At 33.9% G+C, this 27192-nt stretch overlaps 4 protein-coding genes across 7 annotated transcripts in view; 1 reads left to right on the forward strand and 3 right to left on the reverse strand.

The window, feature by feature from the left end:
* Positions 1-1210: 1210 nt before the first annotated feature.
* LOC140049611 (F-box only protein 36-like) lies at positions 1211-4159 on the forward strand. Its single transcript, XM_072094544.1, has 5 exons — positions 1211-1365; positions 1791-1899; positions 2379-2551; positions 3087-3218; positions 3478-4159. The coding sequence occupies exons 1-5, from the start codon at positions 1255-1257 to the stop codon at positions 3550-3552; spliced, it is 600 nt and encodes a 199-aa protein (XP_071950645.1). The 5' UTR covers positions 1211-1254; the 3' UTR covers positions 3553-4159.
* Positions 4160-4343: 184 nt separating this feature from the next.
* Positions 4344-13330, reverse strand: LOC140049609 (carbohydrate sulfotransferase 11-like). 3 transcript variants are annotated; one of them, XM_072094539.1, is made up of 4 exons: positions 13224-13330; positions 8151-8302; positions 7678-7742; positions 4344-6459 (listed from the first exon to the last, which is right to left on the reverse strand). In XM_072094539.1, the coding sequence occupies exons 2-4, from the start codon at positions 8254-8256 to the stop codon at positions 5608-5610; spliced, it is 1023 nt and encodes a 340-aa protein (XP_071950640.1). In that variant the 5' UTR covers positions 8257-8302; positions 13224-13330; the 3' UTR covers positions 4344-5607. The 3 variants fall into 3 exon arrangements, with proteins under 3 accessions (XP_071950640.1, XP_071950642.1, XP_071950641.1); XM_072094541.1 differs by lacking the exon at positions 13224-13330 and adding an exon at positions 13051-13108; XM_072094540.1 differs by lacking the exon at positions 13224-13330 and having other exon boundaries at positions 8151-8382.
* A 4095-nt stretch (positions 13331-17425) lies between these two features.
* LOC140048711 (uncharacterized) lies at positions 17426-22313 on the reverse strand. The gene is made up of 3 exons (XM_072093483.1): positions 22094-22313; positions 19412-19590; positions 17426-18934 (listed from the first exon to the last, which is right to left on the reverse strand). The coding sequence occupies exons 1-3, from the start codon at positions 22254-22256 to the stop codon at positions 17798-17800; spliced, it is 1479 nt and encodes a 492-aa protein (XP_071949584.1). The 5' UTR covers positions 22257-22313; the 3' UTR covers positions 17426-17797.
* Positions 22314-23740: 1427 nt separating this feature from the next.
* Positions 23741-27192, reverse strand: part of LOC140048509 (FERM, ARHGEF and pleckstrin domain-containing protein 1-like) — a 69435-nt gene continuing 65983 nt past the window's right edge. For both annotated transcript variants that reach the window (XM_072093239.1, XM_072093238.1), the window contains exons 24-26: positions 26990-27097; positions 26717-26868; positions 23741-26436 (exon numbers count right to left, since the gene is read on the reverse strand). In XM_072093239.1, coding sequence (XP_071949340.1) covers positions 26391-26436; positions 26717-26868; positions 26990-27097 — 306 coding nt within the window. In that variant the 3' untranslated portion in view covers positions 23741-26390. The remainder of the gene's footprint in view (positions 26437-26716; positions 26869-26989; positions 27098-27192) is intronic.

Consider the following 27192-nt stretch of genomic DNA (forward strand, 5'->3'; position numbering starts at 1 on the left):
CCGTAAGTGTCTTCTGCAGATTTAGCCCAGTGGTGTTTTCTCACGCTGCTGCTCTAGCCCGCTACGTCAACGTCCCATTTAGGACTACTCAATCAGAAGCTAAAGCAAGCAGCAGTTATAGTTCTAAGGACAGACAGTTTTGTGAAAATGGAAACTCCACTATGATTTATTGATTCCAGCTGCTACAGTAGACCCAAAAAACGTCTGGGAAAGAGTCTATTAGGACATGTCATGCTAAAATTACAAATCCCTAAGCATTTCTGGTATATTCACTGTCAGATATTCATTGAATTATAATCGAAACAGTCCATTAAAGTTTGTGTTTGTAATAGGATACTTCACAATTGAAATATCTAGGGTGATGAAGTGACCCCCAGATTTGACCTTAGCAATAAAATTAACTAAAGTGACAGAAATTGAGTTTTCACTTCTGTAACAAAAAAATATTTATTCACATATAAAAAAAGAAAAGAAACCCAAAAACCATTGTCTGACAGACAATTTAAGTATTTGTTGCTTTAAATTACATTTTTTTCAGGTAAAATAACTATTATGTGACAATAAAATGACACATTCAAAAACATTTGAAATAAAAAATATTTTTCAATAAGCGAGCAGCGTTTTTTGTAAGAAATATTTCTTGTTTACAATAGAAGCAAGCATACTTATTTTATTTTCTTGATTTTCATCGGTTTCTTTCATCACATACGCTATTATTTATAACACATCTTAACATATTCTTGTCATTTTATTCGTTAATTGTGGGTCACATCATGCTATTTTATTAAAAAGACTATTAAACGATCGTGTGATAGTTCGTTAATTCAGTACTTAATCTTTCAACTCCTCATGAAATATTTTCCACCATCTAACTCATATAAACATTCATTGAAATATGAAAACGTTTATAATACAAATAATTTTTTAATAATATATATATAATTATAATCTTTTGTATAATAATTGTTCATGAAATATTATCCAACTCATAACTTTCATTATTTATTTTTATATTAACTGTTCATCTAAAGCGTTGTACATGTACTACTTCTGCTGTGCTGCTTCCAATGAGCTAAAGATTAAGCAATTTATTGTGTGCTTCAATGCTAAAACTCTGAAGGCTAAATCGGCGCGCCATAGATTTGTTTTCTTTAAAAATTGTAGCTTCTAAGTTGATATCACGTTTTGGTGGCGCTATAACAGTGATTTCAATATTTTGTTTTATCAAAGCTGGAGTGGTAACCAAGAACCAAAATGTCGGAAGCGTTGTCGTTGTTACCGTCAAATGGAGTTTTAGTAGAGCTTAGTGGTCAGGCTCCATCACCATCAAAGGATTTTCACCAGTTTACTATATCAACAAGCAATGTATGACTAAATTATGTTATTTAAATGATACTGTTTTAATGATAATGAATGTTTTGGCCGAAGCTATGAGAGGCCAAGGTCGAAATAAGACTACTAATAGTAAGAAGAGAGAAGGCAACTGTGCCGCCACACACACAACATCATCATGCAGCAAAGTCAGTGTCGTCACAACGTACCACCAGCTTACCTCAGCTCCTCCTAACTATACTAACTAGCCTAGGCTAGGAAGGCATATATTTGATTGTGGGGATTAAGTTATTCAAAAAAGGCCTACTTCGTATAACTAAAAAATTCCTACAAAAAAAAAACACCCCAAAAAACAGGAAGTTGAAGGTTAATTTAGATGCAATTAAAATATTAATTAATCAAATTTTAATGTTGTCTGTGTTGTCTTGTAACAAATCCATGGTGATTTTTTTTCGTAGACCATTTGGAGAACATGGAATATTACTTTAAGGAATGACTACAGACGATTAAACCCGACAGAATCAAGACAACCTGCTGAGGATTTTGCATATGATGAACGACTTCAATGTATATGTTATAAACAAAGCTAAATTTGATCTGCATAACATAGAGCTTTTAATGTGTTCTTTTGTAAACTAGCGCGCCTATATCTGATTTAAATTTAAAGTACAGTAATTCCTACTTAGAAAAATGTTGATGCCTATAAAAATGATAAAGAACTCTTACCTTTAATAAGTAGTAGTAAGTAAGAGGTCTAAGCCTAGTAGATCTAGCCTGTAATTATTAAAGATACATTTTTTGTCGCATATGGCGTTTTATAATGTATAATATAATACTGTACTTAATTTGAGAAAAAAAAAACATTTTGATTGGTGGAGTAACATAACTAAATAAAAGACTAAATACTGTATATACTTGTAGCAAGTCTAGATTACCAGCTTCTGCTACTATGATAAAAAATCATCATGATCATTTCCTTCATTATTTATTTTGTAGTTGCATGCTGACATGAAACCATATTTACCGAAATATTTGTTTATTTATAGATGATGTGCGCCGTGTGTTTGGCAACAATACCTTGGAATATGTTAAGAATCTTTGTTTGGGACAGATAGACTATCTTGCGAGACTTCCAACGCCTCTTCTCATATATTTAGTCTCGTTTCTCGAACTTGAAGATGTTGCTTCTTTGGCTCAAACTAGTAAACAGTTTTATGAGGTCATTAGCTTTTTTATTTATGAATAAAGTTTTGTTTTCATTTACTGTATTATCAATTAAATATGAATGATACTGTTGGTGGCAGCAGAACGTGACCGTGATCCGCATGTGCTATTTGAAAAGCAAAAAAAAATAGATGAGGTGGTGGAAGTTTGCCAAACTTCCTTTGAGCAGGGAGCGGTGGTGTTGCTGCTGACCACCTTTGTGTTTTTTTGTCGAACCACCATTGGCATAACGTAGTGGCATAACGTAGAGACATGAGGCCCTTGGTTTAGGAACCCTAAGTGGCCCTCCAACGCTAAAGGTGTTTTTAGCCTTTTTTTACATATTTTAATGCCTGTTTTTTCCTGGACACTGCTCAAGGGTGCCCATAAGCTCCGGGGCCCCTGGGTTTAGCCAGTGAACGCTCATAGCCTTTACGCCACTGCTAGCCACTCGGTAACATTCAATGCATTTCTCCTCTCTTCCTCCTCCTCTTCTATTTTATCCAGCTCATATATTTTCTAGACCATTTAAAAATATGATGTTTTTGCAGGTTTGCAACAATGACTCACTGTGGGAAAGGATATATGAAGTGCATTGTGACACAGTGACAGATGAGATGAGGAGTTTAGCAGAGCAGCTTGGCTGGAAGAAAATGTTCTTTACTAATAAGTTACAGTTACAGGTAATGGCACATTGTTGCAGATCAGAGTTTTACATAAAAGTTTCATATATTTTATAAGTACATAATAAAGGCCCTTTCACATTGTTCCAGTTTAAGGTTTCAGATGCATTAACATTATAATAATTAAGGCCGCCATTCCACATAATTGTTCCATAGGCAGATAGCTGGCGTAAATCTGTTAAGAAAACTATTCTCAGTTGCAGCTGAAGTTCCCTACACACCGTTGCTGATACTAAATTACGTGTAATATTTGTTTTAGGTTCAGCTTCGCAGACAAAGAATAAAATCGCCAGATGGAGAAGGGCGTAATGGCGACACTTTTATCACTGATTAGTTTCGTGATTGTTTGTATAATTTTAAAAAAAACAGCAGATGTGCAGAAAAGAAGTTTGATACAGTGAACTTGGTTTGTTTCACATTCAATCAACCATCATGTTTTGACGACAACATTGCAATATGGGATAGTTGATGACGTCATCAGTAGAATATTTTTGATGACATCGTCATTACTGTAAAGAAACAAGAATGACTTTTTTGCAGCTTAATGTAAAATAAAAGACTTTCTCTTGATCACATTCACAGCATCAAGATATGTCCTCAAACAACAACTTGTAAATAATAAATGTATTTAATTCTACAAATGCAAAAGAATGAATTTTGTAAAGACTTTGTATATATAAATAATAACGTCTGCAGTTGGTTGTTAGTTTTTGCAAATTGTTTTTCTAGGTTCAATTATATTCTTAGTATGTAAACATTCTATAGAATTAAGTGCTATTAAAATGCAAAAGACTCCAATGTTATGTATATATAAATATTTTATGATTCTTTTCTCGTGTTTTATCGTTTATATGATACTAATACAACAGAATTTATATTGTAATTTGTATTATATACAAATAACATACATTAAAATTTGGAACTTAAGTTACCATATTGAGAATAAACTTGTTTTGGATAAACCATGAATTTTTGTATTATTTATTAAATCACACTTGTGAAATACAAGAGCAGCAAATTCAGGATTATGAGTGAATATATAAAATAACAATTAAAAATAGACACAGATAAAAAACATCAAATAAAATAATTAACTACTTTGCAACAGACAATTACTACACCTTTTCTCTTTTACTGAGTAGAAGGAAAAACGTTTTATAATTTTCTAGACATTTATATTTATTTATCATTTTAGTTAAACACATATACATTGATAAGAGTGAGTGGATTTTCTTTTTCTAAGATGTACAGTATTATTCCAACAAAACGTTTTTGTTGAATTTGCCATTTTAATGTCACCTTATTGTTACTCGCTTTGACCAGAAATTGGATCGAAAACAAAATGTATTTAATTCAAATACTGTAATTTAAAGCAAAAAATAGTCAAATTGGCTGCCATTTATTTTGTCCACCAAAGTATGGAATCAGTGAAGCGTGAAATTAATCATCCCTTATGTACTTACAGCTCAGTACTTCCTTATTGCATAATTCAATTAGGATCCGAATAAAATTGCCAAGGTTTGAAATTGTTCAAGTTAAAATACAATTATTATTGATCGTAAAGTATTATTATTTCAATCGTTTTCCAATTTTATTTAAAAAAAGCCTCCAGAAATGGAGAGAGGGGCCTGCATACATTCACCATGGAGGTACCTCCATGCATTCACTTAAAAAAAGCAAAACATTATACAACTGTATGCCATGTTTAATACATTACCAACAAACAGTCTGACCAAGGCAATTTAGTAACCCTTGACCAAGGCAATTTAGTAACCCTTGACCTGAGACAAAACAATTACTCGGATAGTGTAAGAAGGGAGTTGTAAAATAAGGGTGTAAGTTAATATGTTGGAATGGAACACTGCGAAACTACTAGAGTTGCCTCCACTCCAATATGATTGATGTCGTTCCCAAGGCCGTAGCAAGAGAAGAGGCTAAATGCAATTAATTATTAATATAATAAAATACGACGTGTGGTGTGTGGTGAAAACTGAACATTTCAGACGAGGCGCGCCTGTAGTCGTCTGCCTCGGTTCCAATAATTGAGAACTTCAGATTACAGTTACAGGTCAAGGCTATTTCACCTTGTTGCAGATCAGAGTTTTGCATAAAAGCTCAAAATATTTCCTCAAACAATTCACTCCGAGTGTCTTAGCATAATATGCATATTATCGTATTTTTAATTCGTGACATGTTTCATAAAATAAGAACCTTTTCTATTTTATCTGTACGTGGATTTAAGTTTGGTTCCCATAACAACTTGTATTTTTTGTTCCTTGTAATTGTTTTTGACCAATAAACGGACGTTGTAGTGATAAATAAAGTGTTATTATCATATAATCTTTAGAAAATATCAAGAAAACACAAAAGGGTCGAACTTATTTCTATTTTAATTTATGCTAAATGGTATTTTATAGTCAAAAAGTGTAAAATCATATTTGAATTTGTAATATAAATCAGCTAACATTGATACCGGTAAAGTGGAAAAGGCTTTAAATATCTTATCGTTATCTGAGCTATACGTAACATGCGATTTGGAAGGTTCTGGAAAACCTACACTTGTCACATTTGAAAGTGTTAAAATATATTTAGCATCGTTTGACATATCTTCAAAATGTCCTATGATGTCATAGTGGATATTGCACGGACGACAGATCTTGTACATGTCGCTCCAATGGAGGTCCGTATACACATTCGAAACTACCAAATTAATAAAGTCAACAAATTCCACTTTTTCGGTTGCATTTTCATCATACCGGTGAGCCTTGATTTTGTCTATAATTTTATCAGCCCCTCGTTGGTATTTTCCATCTTTCGTCTTCATTTTGTCAGTAAAGGCTGATAAAAGTCGTGTGAACGGGTGTCTAACGAACATAAATTTAGTGTAGGTAGCCAAGATGTGTTTCTGTTTGCTCACTGGGAACGTGTACAGACTAGGTACATGTTTCTTCCACGCATCGCTAACCTCTTCTGTGGTAAGATTCATTGCTTGTGTGTAGTTCATATATTCCGATAATACCAACATTATTCGGCACCAACTTGTACTTCCGACTTTCGGAGTTTGACAGAATACAAGTTTGTGTTTTTCATTTACTAAGAGTCTTGGTTTTCCTTTCATTTTAGCCAGACGTTTTCCATGACGTGAACACATTTCGTTGGTATGCTTCGCTCGTTTTGCATGAATTAACGAATATCTCTTCATGAACTCCTCAAAACTTTCTAGTTGTTCTGTTGAATTAGCCTGATAAAAATAAAATGCTATACGTTCAAATAAATGTTTAACCTTTAACCTTTCCAGTATTTACAGAGCAACGACGTATATACGCGTAACTACATGAGTGATTCATAATCGACTCATGATTGGTCAATTTACTTGCGCTGCCCTTATACGACATTGCGTTGGGTACGGACGCGTCCCTCTGATACGTTAAGAAACCAAGCTTTATATGCAGGCGTAAGTTTTACCCGGGGGTCACCGTAAGTTGGTTTGGTAAAAACCACGTACCGACCCGAGCATAAATACAAGCTTTCATTTCATTTCATTTATTTATTTGACCAACAAAACATAATATACAATGTACAAAGATGAAATTGGTCAGGGACTGCTAAAGTAATACGATTACTGTGACTACAAGAGTCAGCAGTCCCATGAACTAAAATAAATATATAATTTTATAAACAAATAAAGTATAAAGCTGTGAGTATACAGAAAAAAAAAGAACAAATATGATATACAAAAACATTAAATTAAAAAGAATAAAAGATAATTAACATGAAGGAAAGAGTCAAAAGATGATAAAAGATGAGGAAAAGATTCAGTAACAGCTAATTGGCGTAATGAGGAAGGTAACTGAGACCAAAGCTTAGGGAATTCCACTAGGAAGCAACGCATGGACGTAACTTTCGTTGCGTACGTGGGAACCAAGCTGACCTAACATGCGGGTTGCAATGTTCGTAGGCCTACGGTAATCTGGTTATAGGTCTACGGAGATACAAAAATATAGGATGAATTATCGATTCATAATATGAAACGACAATTATAGTATGGCTTATTATGTATTAAGTCTGTATATAGTTGAATACAATTAATTATTAGTTTAAAGATGTATTTTCTCCCTGAAAAATTAATTCTTTAATTTTTTTTTTTTTAATATTTCATTTTAATGTCACCAAATAGTTATCCACTTTGACCAAAAATTGGATAGAAAAAATAAGAATTTACCTAAAAAAATGTAATTTAAACCAAAAAATAGTCAAATTGGCTGCCAGTCAATGGGTTTTTGGTTGAATTTAACCATTTGTTTTGTAACTTTATAAGTGAAAACATTAATTTTTCCATTTTTTCTACAGAAATGATTAACTTTATTAAAGCTACAAATTAATCTATTCAAAGTCTGATTTTATTAATCTTTATTTTTCATGTTGTTGGGGGACAATACATCTTTAAACTTTAACTTACCACTAAATGAGTGTTGTTACTTAAGTGTACGTGTTTCAGCTTCGTTTTCCTTGTAATCGCCAAATCTATAAAAACAGTAACAACTAATTGGTTTATATGATTACTTAGATCATTTGGTGTGTGGTGGTGGTGTATGGCACGCTAAGCTGTCAAAGTTATGAAGCAATAGAGATATCTTATTTAAATTGGCTTAAACAGCTTGTCGCGCCATAACGTAATGGCAATTTATGAACGTATGTTTAGTCGCGTGCAAACGCGACTCTACAGCTCACTATGTCGGTCGGTTGATCGGTTAACACTAATATAACTCAAATTTGAGCGCGCGACTGCAGCCATGTATATGCCTTGTTGCCTCATGGAGTCATGTTTATCATGGAAGAAATAGGTAAGCGATCGATAGGTAGATCGCGATTTCCGGGATCGATTATTGAATTAGTGTTGTGTTTAAAAAAAAAATATTGATTGTCACGTACCATAAACATCAGTAATATCCATGAAAAGAAAAATTAACATAAATCCGGCACAGATGAGGACAAACATGAAGATAAACCTTCTCACATTTGAGCCAGACGAAGCCATTCTGAGCCGTAGTCAATCAGCAATCCGATTCCCCTGTTCATCGATTCTACAAATATATATTAAGTTGAATCAAAACAGCATGTTAAATCTTCTATCCCATGACACAATTGTAATGATTGGATCATTGGAATTACAAAAATTAAAATGTATAGCTTATAATTGACCAATCACAATCGCGACGGCTTTCATTTGAGATTGTTAAGCGGGTATGTTCACTGTACAGTTAAAAACAACATAAAACATGTATTTAAAGGTTCAGTCGCAAGAAGTGTAGGTATGTGTGCCAGAAGCCGTCGGAAGTTATACAGCTGCACTTTAAAAGGCTCTCTACAGATAGTCTAGGAAATGAACTAAACACATTATGCGGCCCCATCACCATTTAAAGATCCCCTCCCACTAAATTAAAGCTCAGGTACAGGTTAATTGTACATAAATAAGATATTTGTAATAGAAATCAAGACGAAAAACATGAATTTCCCTTAAAATGGTAAAATACAAAATTTAGCAAAATTCTGAAAACCTTTTTTCAGTAGTTAGGTAGTTTAACCTAATTTCCATGTCTGGTGACAGCCTATAAGGTGAAAAAAGATGGTGGATATACGGTGGATAATTTTTGCTAATAGCATATGAAAATAAAACACTGCAGTTGAATAAAACTAGAAGGTAAAATTGAAGTTATATACCTATATTTAGTCACCTGATAACATTTTTTACCACACCGTTTATTTTTCATAGTTTTTTAAACATGCCTCTCTATTTACAACATTTGTGTACGAAGGAATAGAGATTTATTTATTTTCAACAAGCTCGTGTAACACAAATAGAATCCCAAAAATTATGAAACATAGTGGAAACAATAGATCGATAATTATTGGAATGTATGATAAATAGAAATGTTTTGCCCGCACCTAGCCTTTAAGACACTCTGGGTGGAATTCGGATTGCCGTAGTAATACTTCTTGTTAAATGAGCAGTGGTACAATTACAAGTTACAATGTACCTGTTAAGAAATTCAAACGAATTAAACGCGCGGCGGCGACCAATGGTTCAAAAGAAGAACGCGACGTCCGACGGCCAATAATGATCAACACGCGATATAGTGTAGGCCACTATGTAATTTCGTGTCATTTTTTTGTTAAAAGCAAAATTCCAGCTCATTTAGTGTCTTTAGGATGTAAAGTAATGAAAAAAATATGTTGCCATTTTTTTTAAAAAGCTTAACGATGTCAAATCCAAGATGGCCGCCAATACGTAAAATATCCAATAATTGTACCATATTGGACAAAGTAACACCCATTATGAAAAATATTTTAAGTTCATATGGGTTCTCTTCTATATAAGAATTATTATAAACCTATATTCATTACTATTCTGACATTTTGAATTTCAAAATGGCCGCCATTTTTTTAAAATAGATTAAATTTCTTATTAAAACATGTGCAAGTTATGACGTTGATTGAAATCACATAAAATGATAGGCCTATGACAACAACATTGGTGATTAACACAAAATGGCGGCCATTTTGAATTTTAAAATGGCCGCCATTTTTAAAAAATGGGTTAAATTTCTTATTAAAACTTGTATAAGTTAAATAAAATTAGATTGAAATATACAAAATGATATGCTTATGACAACAACATGGTGATTAACACAAAATGTTGACCATCAGGAGGTCTACAGTACTGACAGAACACTTCTTCATATTAAAACATCTCATAAACTTCTTCAGTTAAATTACAACTAACTCTGCCAAAGTCCTTCAATGAAATATTTCTAATCTTGAATGCGATACAGTAAGTTGACCTTCCTTCGTTCTCTACTACTGTATCCATCGAACTTCCACAGACTGATCTGCATTCCCAACAACCTTGTTCAGAAACAAATTGGCAAAATAACTGAAATACCTCATTTCACCGGCAAATAATCTCTATAGGAGTCTTCTTTTACTTTGATAAGTTTGTCACCTGTATTCACCGTCATATATATTTTTTGCCAATATTTTTCTTTTTCTTAGGATTCCATATAGACAGTTTTCCTTCTACAAGACTTTTACCAATGCCTCAAACATTTTCTGTCCAATTTCATCATGCCATGGCCAACAAACAGCTTTGTGCGAATTGCAGCATTCTTCATTAATCGGGATATCATCTCTCTTTAAATGTTAACTAGATTTGACAGCTCTGGTGAAATCATTAATTTGTGTTAATCCAATGATACCACGCTCAATGACCCTGATCAATTGATGTAAATCCAACAAGTCCCACACATACATGCCCTCTCATATACATATATAGGGATATAGTTTAACCACATCATTTAGATTTTGTCGACTCTCTGTATTCAAGTTAATATCTTTATGATCAGCCTCTTTCAAACAAACTGATACTTAACTTAGAATCTCTTTCTCTGTCTGCATTTGTAGAAGCAAGTTGTAGAGAGAAAGCAGAATTAGTGTGCTTTTGTCCTTTAGAGATGTTTTCCATTTAAGATATTTGTGTCACTGGTTGTATAGGTAATACAAGTTCACAAAAGCACTTGCCTCAACACTATTTTCACAATGCTACATGTCCAAAAGCCATATAGTTCACCGGGTCGACATAATAATTGCTTTTTGATGTCATCTCTGTCCACCTCCACTCATCTCGGGCAAGAGTCATCACCAGGGATTCTTGTCTTTCCCTAGTACATGAGTTTTTATACCACAACCATGTGCACTCATCAAACCAGTGTATAATGCTGGTCTGTCTGTAGGGGGTTCATATCTAATGAAATTGGTTGAGATTGTAGAAGATGAGAAGTAGGAGTTCATTCATTTACAAGGTTTTTTATAGGCAGAGCTGTATCTGTATTTTCTTCAAGCTTCTGCCAAAAGTTGACAGGTTGAAAACTTACCAACCATACTGGTGACTATGGCCCTGAAGGTTCAGACATTGAATTGCATAGCAATAACGCATTATTATTTACCATATTTATACAGGATTTCACAATAAGGTATAAATGCACTAGTTTTATATTGTGGTCCTGTCTCCTGTCAAGTTTCAGTTTCATGAAAAGAAATGAGATCTGTAATTTAGAATCTATATATAAATTATGGTTAATTCTGACATAGGCGAGCACAATGGAAAAACTTAATTTCTGCCTTGGATACCTACCTGAACTATCTCAGGTGTACCGCAAAATGTAAAACAGTTTTCACTATTACGATATTGTTCCATATTTCTATCTTAGGAATATATTATAAAGAGTTTTAAAACAAAATTTCTGATTCGGTAGATTTTCAACTCAATTTCAATTGTACGCAGTCAAAGTAATTTCCGAGTTCATGATGAGTTCACAGGTTCACCTTGCAACTACCTGGTTTCCGTTAAGGTGGTCGTTAGTGGCTATAGCTATTTTAGTTTTTTGTTTATTTTCGGATTGGACCGCGCGTGTGAAGGTACAGTAGTTAAAAAATAAAATCCCGATAGCCGAGTTTTATTGAGTAAGCTGGCAGGAATAACTGTAGGCTATCTGTGTCCCATTAGGGCCCATATTGCAAGCAGTCTAAAACATCTTCCTTCTTGGGCCGAAACGGCCTACACTGTCGCGGAAGTTAGTTTCAAAAGATGTTTAAATTAAATAATGTATTATGATGGTATTTATTTGAATAAACGCCTCCCCAATAAAACATCACTTTGAATAATAATCGCCTACACCCACCCCACCCCCTACCTATCTAATAAACGCCCATCCACATTAATTATACACACAATATTGTATATACTATTTATAATAAAATTCATTACACTGTTAACTATAATTTACCAAGCATTTGTTATAATTTTTTACCACTTTTCATATCTATTAAAGGATTTTATTTGATTATAAATGTTACGATATTATTAAAACTAAAAAATCCCTCGAATAAGCATCTCCCTCAAATGAACTCTGCCTCCCCACCTCCGCCTTATAAAACAATAAACACTATACTTTAAAATGTTATTAATCATCTAAGACACTGTGAAACAGAGTAGGTTTAGTTTTTCGAATGTCAAGCATTTTCAATAATGGTAACCGACAGAAAACGTACAAGGAGAACGTCCTTCTAACATCCTTTTTACCCGAGTCATTATCATTCCGAGAACCATCGTTTACATTTCCTAGAGGGGAGCGAGCAAACTAGAGATCTAACCCTCTAGTTAGACGTAATTGTTGTTGAATATTTGATATAAATTGTTAAGTTGTTCCATACTTTTGCAACTCCAACTTTGAACGATTATTTAATTTAATAGTCATAGTCATATTATCTGTTATATAGAGGACATTGACAACTTTAGCCTTATATTTACAATTTACAATCCTGTGAGAAGTGACAATTTTAGAACATTGTGTACAAACAACAATTTATGCACACATATTTAAAAAAAATTATTTAAAGAATTTAATTTTTAGTGGCGGCCATTTTGAAAACCAAGATGGCTGACAGATTATCGCTTTACATAGTTAGGATTGTATAATGGGTACAGTAATACCATCAAAACGGACTTGTTCCACATTCATAATTTGTATTATTGGTGATATTCTGATTTTCAATAGGGTTATTTGAATGTTGGCGGCCATCTTGAATTTGGTCCTTTAAATGTCTTTTGAAAAAATGGCAACATATTTTTTTTCATTCCTTATATTATCAAGATATGAAATAAAGTCAAAGTTTGCTTTTAACAAAAAATATACACGACATTCATATAAACGACATACCAGCCTACACTAATAGTTAATTTCCTTGTTATGCAGTATTAATTAAAACGAATTACCTGAATACGCATTTACTCCTGTTGTGGACTGTATACCAAGTATATACTAGAGTCATGACAAGACAACATTCCTAAGAACCCAAAGCTATTATGACCTTATAGGTTATTACCATGGAAACCTGCCCTCTCTCTCTTAGAAGATATGATAATTAGCTAAAGAAACCACACTTTACCTTATTACTGCAGCGGTGGCGCCAGGATCTTTCCGACGCGGGGGATAAATTCCCGACGGATAAATTCCCCGACGGAGGGGCTATACGAGCGAAGCCAGCCTCGCTAGGCTGGGGGAAAGGGGTCGCCAATGGCCCCCGGTGGGGTCCAGGGGCGACGCCCCCGGAAGCAACGCGTTATAGCGTAATTTGAGGCCGTTTTAATTAGATTTAGGGTAGCCAACTTTTTCCATTTTGTAGGCCTATGGTATATAGATAAAATACTGTGCGAAAAACACATTGCACGAGATCCGATGCGATGACTGAAATCCACTCTTTCAATTTTAAAAATGATGTTCAATATGCCTATATCATAGAAAATATACGCGAACGTAAAAAAAATTTCCCACGGGCCAAGAGGTATATCGTTATAATCGCAGGCAGGTTGCTGTCTGGTGGGGGTGCGAAAATTGTAAATGCGCGAGACTAACACCCATGGGCTGATCTGTAGAACATTTTGAAAAATAGAGCTGCTAGGTCCCCGGAAATTATACATTGATATATGAAAAGAAATTACAAGTCTACCAGAGAACCAGCCCACCGAGGTTGAGATAGAGCTAAGAACATTCAAGTTTGTTATGCCCGGAAATCGGAATATAGTGTTTCGAAAAAAAAGAAACAAACTATATATACGTCTCGAGGACCAGCTACCATTAGGGTTGAGCTGCTAAGAAAATTGTGAAAAATAGAACTGCTAGGTACCTGGAAATTGCACTTATATAGGCCCATATTAATAAATGAAACGAAATTATAAGTCTACAGGACCAGCCCGCCATAGATGGTTGGGTGGAGCTAAGAAAATTTTGAAAAATAGAGCTGCTAGATCCCTGCAAAACATTGAAATATGGAACGAAATTATAGGTCTACAGGACCAGCCCACCATGGTTGGGGTGGAGCTAAGAACATTTTGAAAAATAGAGTTGCTAGGTCCCGGAAATTTAACTTATTATACTTCGAAGCATAAAACAAAATAGATCGGTACGTCTCCATGGATACGGAAAAAAATTTGGAAAAAAGAGAGCTCTATGTTCCCAGACAATGCACTAACTGTATATTGTACATCAAAATATCAAACGAAATGTATAAGTATCCATGACCAGCTCTATAATTGGGGACGGTCTAAAGACAATTTTTGAAAACTAGAGCTGCAGGTCTTCAAAAACTACACTTATGACTTAAACAAATTCAGGCCTAAAGGCTTAAAAAAGTGACCATTTTTACCTTTTATTTGGAGGGGAATGCGTCCGCAAGCGTAGAACATTTTCATTCGGGGAAAATCAGTTTATTTCCCAGATGTGGAATCTGGAATTTCGATGTATGATGTCGAGCAGTTCATGACATACAGGACATTGGAGGAAATGTAATAACTTAGCTATAGGCCTAATAAGATGTTGGAAAAATGTTTGTTTAGTGATGTAGGCAAGCCTACAGTGAAACGTCTATTTTAGGTACCCCACGGTAGGCCTACAGGGTTAATCGTAAACAAAACAAAAAAACGACAGATCGCGAACATAATTCGTAACCTTTTGCTGTATAGCGTACGTCGATACACAGTACACAACGTAACCTTCAGTAAAGTTCGCCTGGAAACTACAGTACACATTCTGGTCCCTGGATGGAACATGATACCACGCGTAAACCGCAATGGGCCGGGTTCAATGTTAAACGATTCGTACAAAGGGACACCGCCAGACAAGTGCGTACCTATTGTTTATTAGATTGTCGGCCGCAATTTGGCGCGCCAATCTGACGTGGCTTGAAACTATTTTTTCTTTTGGTTTACGGATGGAGTAACCGATATTGAACAAATATACCAAGTTTGAAATATTTTTAAATTCCAGAAGTATTTTTTCTCGATGTTTTTGTATGTGACTATTTCCCTGTGCTCCCATTGATGCCAAATTGGGTCCACTTGAGCACAGTGTATTGAAATACGAAAAGATATTATAATTTAGTGACTTTTTTCTATAGTATATCACTTTGTGCTCACTGGCGCGCGCGCCAAATTGGGTCCACGTGAGCACAGTGTATTAACATACGAAAAGATATTAAAATTCAGTGACTTATTTCTATTTTATATCACTGTGCTCCACTGGCGCCAAATTAGGTCCACTTGAGCACAGTGTATTAACATACGAAAATATATTAACATTCAGTAACTTATTTCTATTTTATATAACTGTGCTCCACTGGCTCCAAATTGGGTTGAGCACAGTGTATTAACATACGAAAAGATATTAAAATTCAGTGACTTATTTCTATTTTATATCAATGTGCTCCACTGGCTCCAAATTGGGTTCACTTGAGCACAGTGTATTAACATACGAAAAGATATTAAAATTCAGTGACTTTTTTCTATTTTATATCACTGTGCTCCACTGGCTCCAAATTGGGTCCACTTGAGCAAAGTGTATTAACATACGAAAAGATATTAAAATTCAGTGACTTTTTTCTATTTTATATCACTGTGCTCCCCTGGCTCCAAATTGGGTCCACTTGAGCACAGTGTATTAACATACGAAAAGATATTCAAATTCAGTGGCTTTTTTCTATTTTATATCACTGTGCTCCCCTGCCTCCAAATTGGGTCCACTTGAGCACAGTGTATTAACATACGAAAAGATACTAAAAAATCATTGACTTATTTCTATTTTATATCAATGTGCTCTCCTGGCTCCAAATTGGGTCCACTTGAGCACAGTGTATTAACATACGAAAAGATATTAAAATTCAGTGATTTATTTTTATTTTATATCATTGTGCTCCCATGGCTCCAAATTGGGTCCACTTGAGCACAGTGTTATTAACATACGAAAAGATATTAAAATTCAGTGACTTATTTCTATTTCATATCACTGTGCTCCTCACTGGCGCCAAATTGTGTCCACTTGAGCACAGTGTATTTAAATTACATACGAAAAGATATTAAAATTAGTGACTTATTTCTATTTTATATCACTGTGCTCCACCGGTGCTAAATTTGGTCCATTGGAGCAGGGAAGAGTTAATTTAACTCTTCCCTGATTGGAGCAGTTACTGTAGTACTATTTCTAATTCGGAAGTAAATAAAGGCATAAATGGCGCTCCGTAGAAGTAGAGAATGCTCGATCGTCGAAATGACGCTCTGAATATACCTCCAATAACATTCGACCGAGTGGAGGCGCTGTATCGTCCAAAGAAATGTCAAATTTATAATCGCTTCAATCAACATTGTCTCAAAGCGCTTGAATAAAGAACAAAAAAGAGACTTTTTGACAGAAGGTGCATTTTGAATTGGATTAGGAAGATTGTTCCTCAGTTTAGAAGCTGCAGCAGTCCGTTGAAAAGTTAAAGATGTAGGCCTTTGTCTCCCAAAAACAAGAAAATGGAGATACTGTATATAAATAAGAGAAATAAGTCCCTACTAGGAACTTCCTTCCTAACGCTGTGTGATTCGGCAAATAACTTGTGTTACGTTCTAGTGGGAACCAATCATAAGAGTTCAAGAATTAAGTTTACAGCAATTCCAATTCTACAATTTTATTCAGCTATTAATAGCCATAGATTTATTATACAAATTTCAAATCTATGATATAAAAAAATATATTTAGAGGATAGATATTAAAACCTTTTCCGACTCTTGGATGGGCTTATTTTAAAATACTTAAAGGGGGTAGCGGCAGCTACTTTTCGAAATGAATGCTGTATTTTTAAAAATTTCTATACGATTTTTTTTTTCGACAATAATAATTCCCTGCCATTTTTACATATTTTTCAATGATGATGACCCGAAAATATATTAAGATTCAATCAATGTGCCACTAGGAATAAACTGTATAATAAATATATGAGGCTTGATTTTTTAGTTAATTGAGGGTTGTAAGATTATTAATATACAGTATTGATATATATGATCAACAGGATCATATATATTTCTATTTCTTTCATTTCTTGAAAAGAAGTCAGTTCTTTTCGAGATTACATTTACAAAACACAAAGAGCTTCATCTCAAAGTTTTGCAATAATTTAAAAGCATGTACAAGAAGTAACCCCTGATGTTTATATTAACAGTAGAGGTGGCAGCAGTAGAAAGTGATATAGTATAATAATAGGCATTCATACAGTAGAACTTTCTGTAACTCATTAATTTAAATATCATATAAAAAATATGTGTTTTTACTTAAAAAAAAAAAACAAATTTAAAGTTAAAATTTTCAAAATATTAAGTTATAAAACAGTTCAGTGGTTTTGACTCTCGACACGCAGATTTTATGACTGCTATACTGCAGAAACTGAACAAATAAAGTTGAGAATATCTTGTAATCTGTAGTGTAATAACTGCAGTGGATTGGACTGTACCATTATTTGAGGTGGTATTATTTCTGGATCAGTACAATGACCAGAGGTTTATTCAATCTGGACTGTACCATTATTTTTGGTGGACTTATTTCATTAGTCTGGTAATGATGAGCAGAGTTTTAAAATTAATCAGCACTGGACTGTCCATTTTTTGTAGATGTATGCCATGCCTACGCACAAATATTTCTGCACAAGGATGTTCAATCGGTACTAGTAGACTGGACTGTACCATTATTCGCTGATGTGTGCCGACCCAGCGACATTTCCACAGACGGTCTATTGGTCGAGTTGCTTGGATTAGCAAGTGTTTGAGCTTCGTACAGAATATTTTGAATTTTCATTCGGGCCCATCGTTGGGCATCAAGTGTTGGCACCGATCGTAGCTCATTCGCTACGTGCTTACCAAACACGCTAAACTGGTCTTCAAGAGCAAGTCTACTGCTTACTCTTTCAATACATGACACAGCTTGTGCAACTAAATGTCCTTCGCTCCAAGTATCAAATTCTTTATCATTCAACGATCTTTTAAAGGAATTCCTCACAGCTAATTTCTCTTTTTTATGTCGAGTCGTATCTGCTTTTCCTTTGTATTTTTCCACAACTCTTTTTACAGAATTTCCACGTAGCTGGCACAGTGTCCTTGGATTCCTTATCACATTTTGTTCATTTTGAAAGTTTGTGTTTCGAGCAACTGTCCTGACTTGGGAATAAATTTGTTGACTATCTGGATGGGATCCACTACTAGCAGATGCTAGATGTGACTCACTTGATACCAATTTATTTCTTAATTGTGTTTTTATTGATGCGTTACTTAAAACAGACTTTGAGTGATGAACGGAGGTAGGATCATTCTGGACAAGTCCATCTGTCAATGTATGTCTTGCTTGCTGCTCATTGGTTGATTCCACACTTCTCTGACACACCTGTTTATATCTACCTTTTTGACTTCTGTTATCCAACAAGTAATCATGTCTGAAAATACCAGTTGGATAATTTGAGATAAATTGTATCGGATTTTCTGCGGAAGAACAATCTTGCATCATCTCATCATCATCCTCCTTTATTTTAACTTCCTCAAAATTGCTCAATTCAACATCCTGATGTCCCTCTTCTCCAGATATCTGGTTGCTCTCTTGTGAATCGTACTGGTGAACATCTTCAAAGCCTGATTGATCACTGATTGTGTTGTCCACCTGAAGAGCTGATTCATCAAGGTCTACAGGGCCTGCAAGGTATGCAACCCTACTGGTGTTTGTATCGCTAAAGTCGCTGGCCTGTATCAAATCTCTCTCAGATTCAGGAGATACTTCTATAGGTAAAGTCTGCCCATCTTCTGTCTGAAAGAAAACAGTAGATATATTTTAGATGCAAATACTGTACATACTATTTGTATTAAACTAATGATAATGTTAGAAGCCAAATTTGTTTTTGTTAAATAGATTTTACTTGCCGTTTGTTCGAACATCTAAGATTTACCTTGATAATATTGAATACACTCCCTAATATACTTCAAGAGATGACTTTTTCTGGAATATCCGGTATTCTGAATGTGTTTTTATTGATTAAAAAAATTTGGTTACTTTTGACAAGTTTGGTTTTGGAATAGTTCATGGTTTTGAGAATCCTGTTATTGCAAGATTTGACTGTATTATTCAACTACTGTAAGTGCATTTTAAGCCCAACTGACTCAGACAGCGTCGTACGACGATTCGCAACAGGAAATCTCGTCGGAAGAAACATTAATGTTCTCCCGACGAAAAATGAGTCATACGATGCTATCAGAGTTGGCCTTTAGAGAAAGGTTTTCAAGCTACCTGCAAACCGCATGTGGATGGCTTAAGCACCAGGAAAGGTTCCAGAAACTGAAGGGAATCTTTAAGCCACCACTTTGTACGATCGTCTGTAGTTCCATTTAATTCTCTATCCTGCTCCTTCCATCTCTCACGCCACAGTTGAGAGCGAATGTTCTTAATTTTACTGGTGATGCTATATTCTGTTGTCAAAATAAAAACACAAGGAAATCATTTCACAATTCAAGACCGAGGCCTAACTTTGTTGGCCCTCTCTAAAATTAATTAAAATACAACGAAAAAACAAAAAAAAACAGGCCTAGTTTAGGCCTAGTTACTTATACTTATAGACTTAGGCTCTAGTATAGTATGCTTAACTAACTAATCAGCAGTAACCTAAAAAGAACAGAAACTAAACAAGAAATATTGGCGCTAGTTCCGTTTCGCACCTGTTTTTATTTCGACTTCCTTTTGACTCCAAATTGTTAAGCAGCTTATTGTGAATACTACACCTTAAAATTGGGCCTTATAAGTACTTTTATGAAGAAGAATCACATAAAAAGTAACAAATAAAACCTTAAATTGATGATTTTACAGACATGTTTCTCGCGCATACCGTTCGCGAATTTAGCATACTCGAAGTTCAATATTTTCGTTTCTATGGAGCGCCAAAAGAGCAACAACAATAGATGGTTAAAATCTCAGTGGAATGCGTCTTCTTTTAATGCATTTATTATTGAAATACACGTTTAATTTTAATATATTTTGTCAATAAAATGCTGTAACATTTTACTGCTAATAATTTGCTGTTTTCAAATAGCAACCACCCCTAGCTAGGCCTAAGAGTAAGACTAACAGGAATATTATTTAGATCAGATATACCCCTACAGTACATGTAATATGATGATGAATTTGTCGATTTTCATTCCTAAAAGTTCCTGCAAAAACCATGTACAGTATCAACAGTAATATTTTTGTTGCATTGACATTGACAAAATATGATAAAATTGAACGTAATTTTCACCAATATATGCATTGATTTAAATAAAGATAATTGATAGATTTAAGATATTTTGATTGATTGATTTTCTCAGAATCTTTAGTTATTTATAATATATGATAGGATCTTGCTAACGCAAATACAATAGCCGGTATCATAATCCGATCAAAGATCCTTCTGCGTATATAATGTCATAAACCACATTTTGTGTTTTTAAATAAATTTCATTATAAATCATCTGTATAATCTATACACTAAGAAATACAATTGAACAAACAATACGGATAATAAAAAAAAATCTTATTTTGTTTCGTTTCCCAAGGTGAGACTCGAACTCGGTACCTTGAATGCTATAGACACGAGCAAAGACCACCGAGCCATACACAACTGACTAAAAAATGTGGAAATATTCCTCCGTGTATTTACTATGCAGTAACCACTTTGGTGCAGATAGATTATTACATACCGCAATGAATTATAATGTTTTACTATGATGACATCTTTAAAGATTTTTAAAAATGATGCACTGTCAAACTATATACTTTTAACTTTAATATATGAACTTCTTAAGGAAGAAAGTTAATGTTAAGTTTGTTATTTCGGCCTAAGAAAATTTTATAATTTGTTTGATTGTCGAAATTAATTTTTGTAAATTTAATATGCCATTAATGATGACTTAATCAACTTTTGTTCTTCTAATTTCATAATAAATCATACATATGATACATACACTTCAAGAAAATTAAATAAAAAATAGGTGTTCCCGAGCATTCTAACGATATATATTAATTTTAAAATTTAGCATATTTTCACCATTTTGTTAACTTACACGTGCCTAGCCTGTCACTTTTGACGTGCTCGTATAACGCTGTTTCGCATTGAAAAGTGAATAAAATATGATGATATTATTAAAGAAAGGTTATACAACAACGTTCAATTTTATCATATTTTGTCAATGTCAATGCAACAAAAATATTACTGTTGATACTGTACATGGTTTTTGCAGGAACTTTTAGGAATGAAAATCGACAAATTCATCATCATATTACATGTACTGTAGGGGTATATCTGATCTAAATAAAAATATTCCTGTTAGTCTTACTCTTAGGCCTAGCTAGGGGTGGTTGCTATTTGAAAACAGCAAATTATTAGCAGTAAAATGTTACAGCATTTTATTGACAAAATATATTAAAATTAAACGTGTATTTCAATAATAAATGCATTAAAAGAAGACGCATTCCACTGAGATTTTAACCATCTATTGTTGTTGCTCTTTTGGCGCTCCATAGAAACGAAAATATTGAACTTCGAGTATGCTAAATTCGCGAACGGTATGCGCGAGAAACATGTCTGTAAAATCATCAATTTAAGGTTTTATTTGTTACTTTTTATATGATTATTCTTCATAAAAGTACTTATAAGTAAGGCCCAATTTTAAGGTGTAGTATTCACAATAAGCTGCTTAACAATTTGGAGTCAAAAGGAAGTCGAAATAAAAACAGGTGCGAAACGGAACTAGCGCCGAAATAAACGACAGGTGCGAAACGGAACTAGCGCCGAAATATTTTCATTATCTGTATTTTTCTAGGCCAGGGTGTAGCAAGGCCAATCCTTAGTATCTAGAGTCATCATAGTCAGACGGGAACCTGCTGGTACGCCTCACATTACAAGTCTCCAGACGAGAGGCCTAGCCTTCACTCACCTACCTGTAGTTTGTAACACATCTGCAAAGTAAGAAATGGTTTTCTTCCTTTCACTTCTATCTCGGTATAAGTAATGTGACGGATCATAAAGACATTGGTTTTGCTGATAAAGCCTTACTAAAGCCTCTGTTTTTTCTTTGTTCCATTCATGATTTTTTAAAGACATTTTAGCGTTATGTTTTCATGTAGGATCGTAAGTAAGAGAATTAAAAGCGCAGCAGCAAAACAAACATGACTCTGCTGCCCTCAACGACTACAGAAGGTCCAGCAGAGACGTACGTGCTTTAGGTTGTGCGCATGCCCAGTCCGAGTTTCCAAATACACATTTTTAGTCGCACATAGTTCACTATGTCGGTCGGTCTGTCTGTCTGTCTGTCGGTCCGGTATCACTATGCATGTTATCGCTTTCTGACCTTATCTTGATATCAGTTTAATCTAGCTAAGTCAATTTTTCACAGTATATTCCTTATGGCCAGGAATCGATGTGGTTATGTTTTCACGGTCCGCAATAAAAAATTACGCGGTCTACGCACGATTTAACGAAATCACGTTTGTAATCATATCTTCACAACCATGAATCACAATTAAATAAAATTTGGTACTCATAAATTTCAGGGCATAAATCATCATATGGCAATACAATTACGTGCGTAGCGCATGTAACGCATGCGTATGCGCGCTTAAAATTTTCAAAATTTATTTTCGATGAAATAAGAGTACGTTTCAGGCAATTTTAAGCGTTTACAAAATTGCCACGAGTGCGCAGATTTTTGCGCGGGCACTGCGCGTTAAATGTTATTGCGCACTTTTTTGCCCGATTTCTGTTTTCTTGACTTACTCTTCAACTAGAAATTACGTTATACGAGCACGTCAAAAGTGACAGGCTACGCACGTGTAAATTAAAAAAATATAAATGTTTTTAAACATTTCAACATTTTTAAACATGTTCAGTAATTTCGATCAGTATAGTTCACTATGTCGGTCGGTCTGTCTGTCGGTCCGGTATCACTATGCATTGTAGCACGCAACTTAATGGCTGTTGGCCTTGTTTCGTCCCATTAGGACTACTCATTCATAAGCTAAAGCAAGCAGCAGTTATAGTATGTAGGGCTGACAGTTTTGCGACTTTGCAAACTCAACTATAATTTATAGATCCCAGTTGCTGGACCCAAAAAACGTCTAAGAAAAGACGCGAGGGCTCAAGGTTGAACGATTTTGGATTCTCTCCCTTTGATATTGGTTGAAGCGAATCAACAGACTGGGAAGAATTTTCTTATTACTTGTACCACCTGAATTAAGTCACGTTGTCTCTAGAGGGTATTCAGTTGCATACCTACAGTACAGGTTGAGGTCACACACACACAGCACATTAAAGTTCAAATTTTACCATTTTTAAATGGGCATGTGATTAATAATTAAAGAACAATCTTTAATTTGTATGTTTTTTTGCGATTAAAGGACATATTTTTAATAATTTATCAAATCTGAAGAAAGAACAATGATTAATTTTCAAATGTCGAGCAGCGTTTTTTGTAATATTTCTTGTTCAGCCTTGAATATAACTGCCTAAAAGAGCGCCGCGAACAGACAATACAGACTTGAGACAAGTCTATTGTATTATGCAAATGAATAATACAACATAAAACAGATGATATACTTATCAAGAAATTTATTTATATAAATTTGGCAGGACATCTTTTATCGTAAATAATCAATAGACACAGAGGAAAATTAAGTGGATTAATACACTCAAGGATATTGTTTAAAATATAGTTTAAAAGATATCATACCACTGTTATTATTCAACCTAAAAAACACAACCTAAATAACGATTTAATTATGCTCTATATTTCCCACAAATCTACATATATAAATATGTGTACACGCAGACCGTGGCTCAGGTCATGTGACACAGAATGGCCCAATGGGGCATCAAATGAAACAACCTATTCATTTATGTAGATTTATTCAAATTTTCACATGTTACCACTGGTCATATTGTAACAAAGAATTCTACAGCAGTGTTCATTTACACTATGGTTATATTATATTACAAAATAGTCTACAAAATGTATGTAATTTTAACACATTTTCATGTATAATAGCCACTAATGTATAAAGTAGCCTGAGCCACGGATTGCGTGTATTGGATCATAAATAAATAATTATAAATCAAAAATAATTTATTAGTAGACTGTAGACATAATATTTTGCCTTTTAATCACATTAGCTTTCCCCCTAAACAGAACATAAATTCTGCTTTAAAAATATATAGTTTAATGATGAAGTTGATGCAGATCTTGATATAGGTAATAAAAGAAAAGTTGGTGCAGATCTTGATAGAAATGATCACATTTGATGCAGATCTTGATAGAAATGATGAAAGTGGATACCAGTCTTCATACAGGTAATCAAAGTTGATGCAGATCTTGATTGAAATGATCAGAGTTGATGCAGATCTTGATAGAAAAGATCAAAGTTGATGCAGATCATGATAGAAATGATGAAAGTTGATACCAATCTTGATACAGATAATCAAAGTTGATGCAGATCTTGATAGAAATTATCACAGTTGACGCAGATCTTGATAGAAATGATTAAAGTTGATACGAATCTTGATACAGGTGATCAAAGTTGATGCAGATCTTGATAGAAATGATTAAAGTTGATACCAATCTTGATACAGGTAATCAAAGTTGATGCAGATCTTGATAGAAATGATTAAAGTTGATACCAATCTTAATACAAGTGACCAAAGGCGATGCAGATCTTGATAGAAATGACCAAAGTTGATGAAGATCTTGATACAGGTGATCAAAGTTGATGTAGATCTTGATAAAAATGATTAAAGTTGATATCTATCTTGATACAGGTGATCAAAGTTGATGAAGATCTTGATACAAGTGACCAAAGTTGATGCAGATCTTGATAGAAATGATTAAAGTTGATATCTATCTTGATACAGGTAATCAAAGTTGATGTAGATATTGATAGAAATGATCAAAGTTGATACCAATCTTGATACAAGTGACCAAAGTTGATGCAGATCTTGATAGAAATGATTAAAGTTGATGCAGATCTTGATAGAAATGATCAAAGTTGATACCAATCTTGATACAGGTGATCAAAGTTGATGCAGATCTTGATAGAAATGATCATCAAACTTGATACCAATCTTGATATAGATGGTGATGCATGATCTTGATATCACAGGATCAGGAGATAAGAAATTAAAATGTGCATTTTTAATCATAAAAACATTTAAAAAACGGTGGCATTCTCTCTTGGTCCATTGAACAAATCTGCATTTCTGGGTAATTGCAGTAAGCATTTAGGTGATATACCTTTCCTGTTGTTTACTGCTGAAATGATATACAGTACAGAATTGAATTATGTTTAGAATGTCACATACTCCATATAATAGTAATTATCGAATAATAATAAGCATACAACATTGATAATCTCAGACAGATGATGATGAATACAGTGATTTAAATGCAAAATATAACATGCCCTATCAGTTATCCATGATACCATAACACCACTTGGATGATCAACTACTCAGCACCAATGGTCATCATATTTCATACTAAATCTGTTATTTATACAAAAATCCTACTAATTCCCATAACATGTTACACAGTATTTAGTTTAGTACCATGGAGCAATTAAATTCTTACATGTTTGTACCAGCTTAAGTCTAAACTTAAGTTTAAGTAGTTGATTAATTGGAATTTACCCATTTAAATCAAAAATAGTTAAAAAAAAAAAGGATCTAATTGGGGAACAATTAAAACATGATATTCTGCTTGTTGTCTTATTATGATAGAAAGTTGAAAATCATTTGTTTATTTACATATAAAGTTTGTGAAAAATCAGATATCACACAATTCAAGAGCTTTAAAACAGCATTCAGATAAAAACTACATTTTACAGATTCTGATTTTCAACAGCATTCTGGTCACTAAATATAACTAACACAGATTTCCACGAATTTCCTGGCAACATTTTAGTAATCATGAATTTCCTGGCAACCTTATTGTTGATATTTCTTGGTTTACAATCATTTTTTAAATAACTTTATTCAATTCGTGACTCTTGGAAAATTGTTTTCTTCAAGAAATATGAATACAATTATAAAAAGTAAGCAGAATAAGGCTGTATAGCATTATACTGTACAAGAATATTTCATGAAAGTTTTATAAATTCCATGCAGTCTTTTTCTTCAAATGGTTCATGCAGCAGATTTCTTCATGTGATTATCACTCTTCCTCACAATCTTACAGTATGCTTGTTAAATTTACACTTTGCTGCTAAATGTTGCACTTCCAAGTACCTCAATCCATCTGATTAGATAAAAAAAGAATGTTTAGGAATTATACTATAATGCTCAGCTCTTAAAAAAATGTGCTATAAAGGCTTTTAAAAATGTGTGCCATAAAGGCTTTTAAAAATGTGTGCCATAAGGGCTTTTAAAAATGTGTGCCAAAAAGGCTTTTAAACTGTGTGGCATAAAGGTTTTAAAAATGTGTGTCATAAAGGCCTTCAAACAGTAGAGTTTACTCTCTCAATTATACATTATTGGGATATAACATGCTGTTAAATAATGAAAAATATTGTTGTTACCGTCCATAAGTGTATTCACTCTCTGCTCTAAAGAAGTAAACATGAGTTTTAAACTGAAGTTTGAATACGTAGTCTTTCTTAATATCATCGCTCTCAGCTGGTTGTTCCACGGTGTAGCCCAACAATGGCAGACTTGCCAACGGATAATCATCCTATATTAGACAAAAACAAATCAAGACAATAAATATTATTTGTGGACACATTGGAAGTTATAATCTATTTAAAATCTTATCTTACTGTATATTAAATACTAATTTTTAAAAAACCACCTACCTGGTAACTTTTATAAAAGAATAAACAAAAATTGGTGAAAACCACCCAGAGTTTTTGCCAACCATTGCTATTTTTGAACTTCCTTAACAAGTAACCACTCAATTGATTCTGGGAATAAAACAAAAGACACATTGTTTGTGTTAAGAATCAAAGGCCTTGATTTCCTGATGATACAAACTAAAATTATGAGAATTGAAAAACTC

This window comes from Antedon mediterranea, chromosome 5 (assembly GCF_964355755.1).
Source record: "Antedon mediterranea chromosome 5, ecAntMedi1.1, whole genome shotgun sequence".
Taxonomy (NCBI): domain Eukaryota; kingdom Metazoa; phylum Echinodermata; class Crinoidea; order Comatulida; family Antedonidae; genus Antedon; species Antedon mediterranea.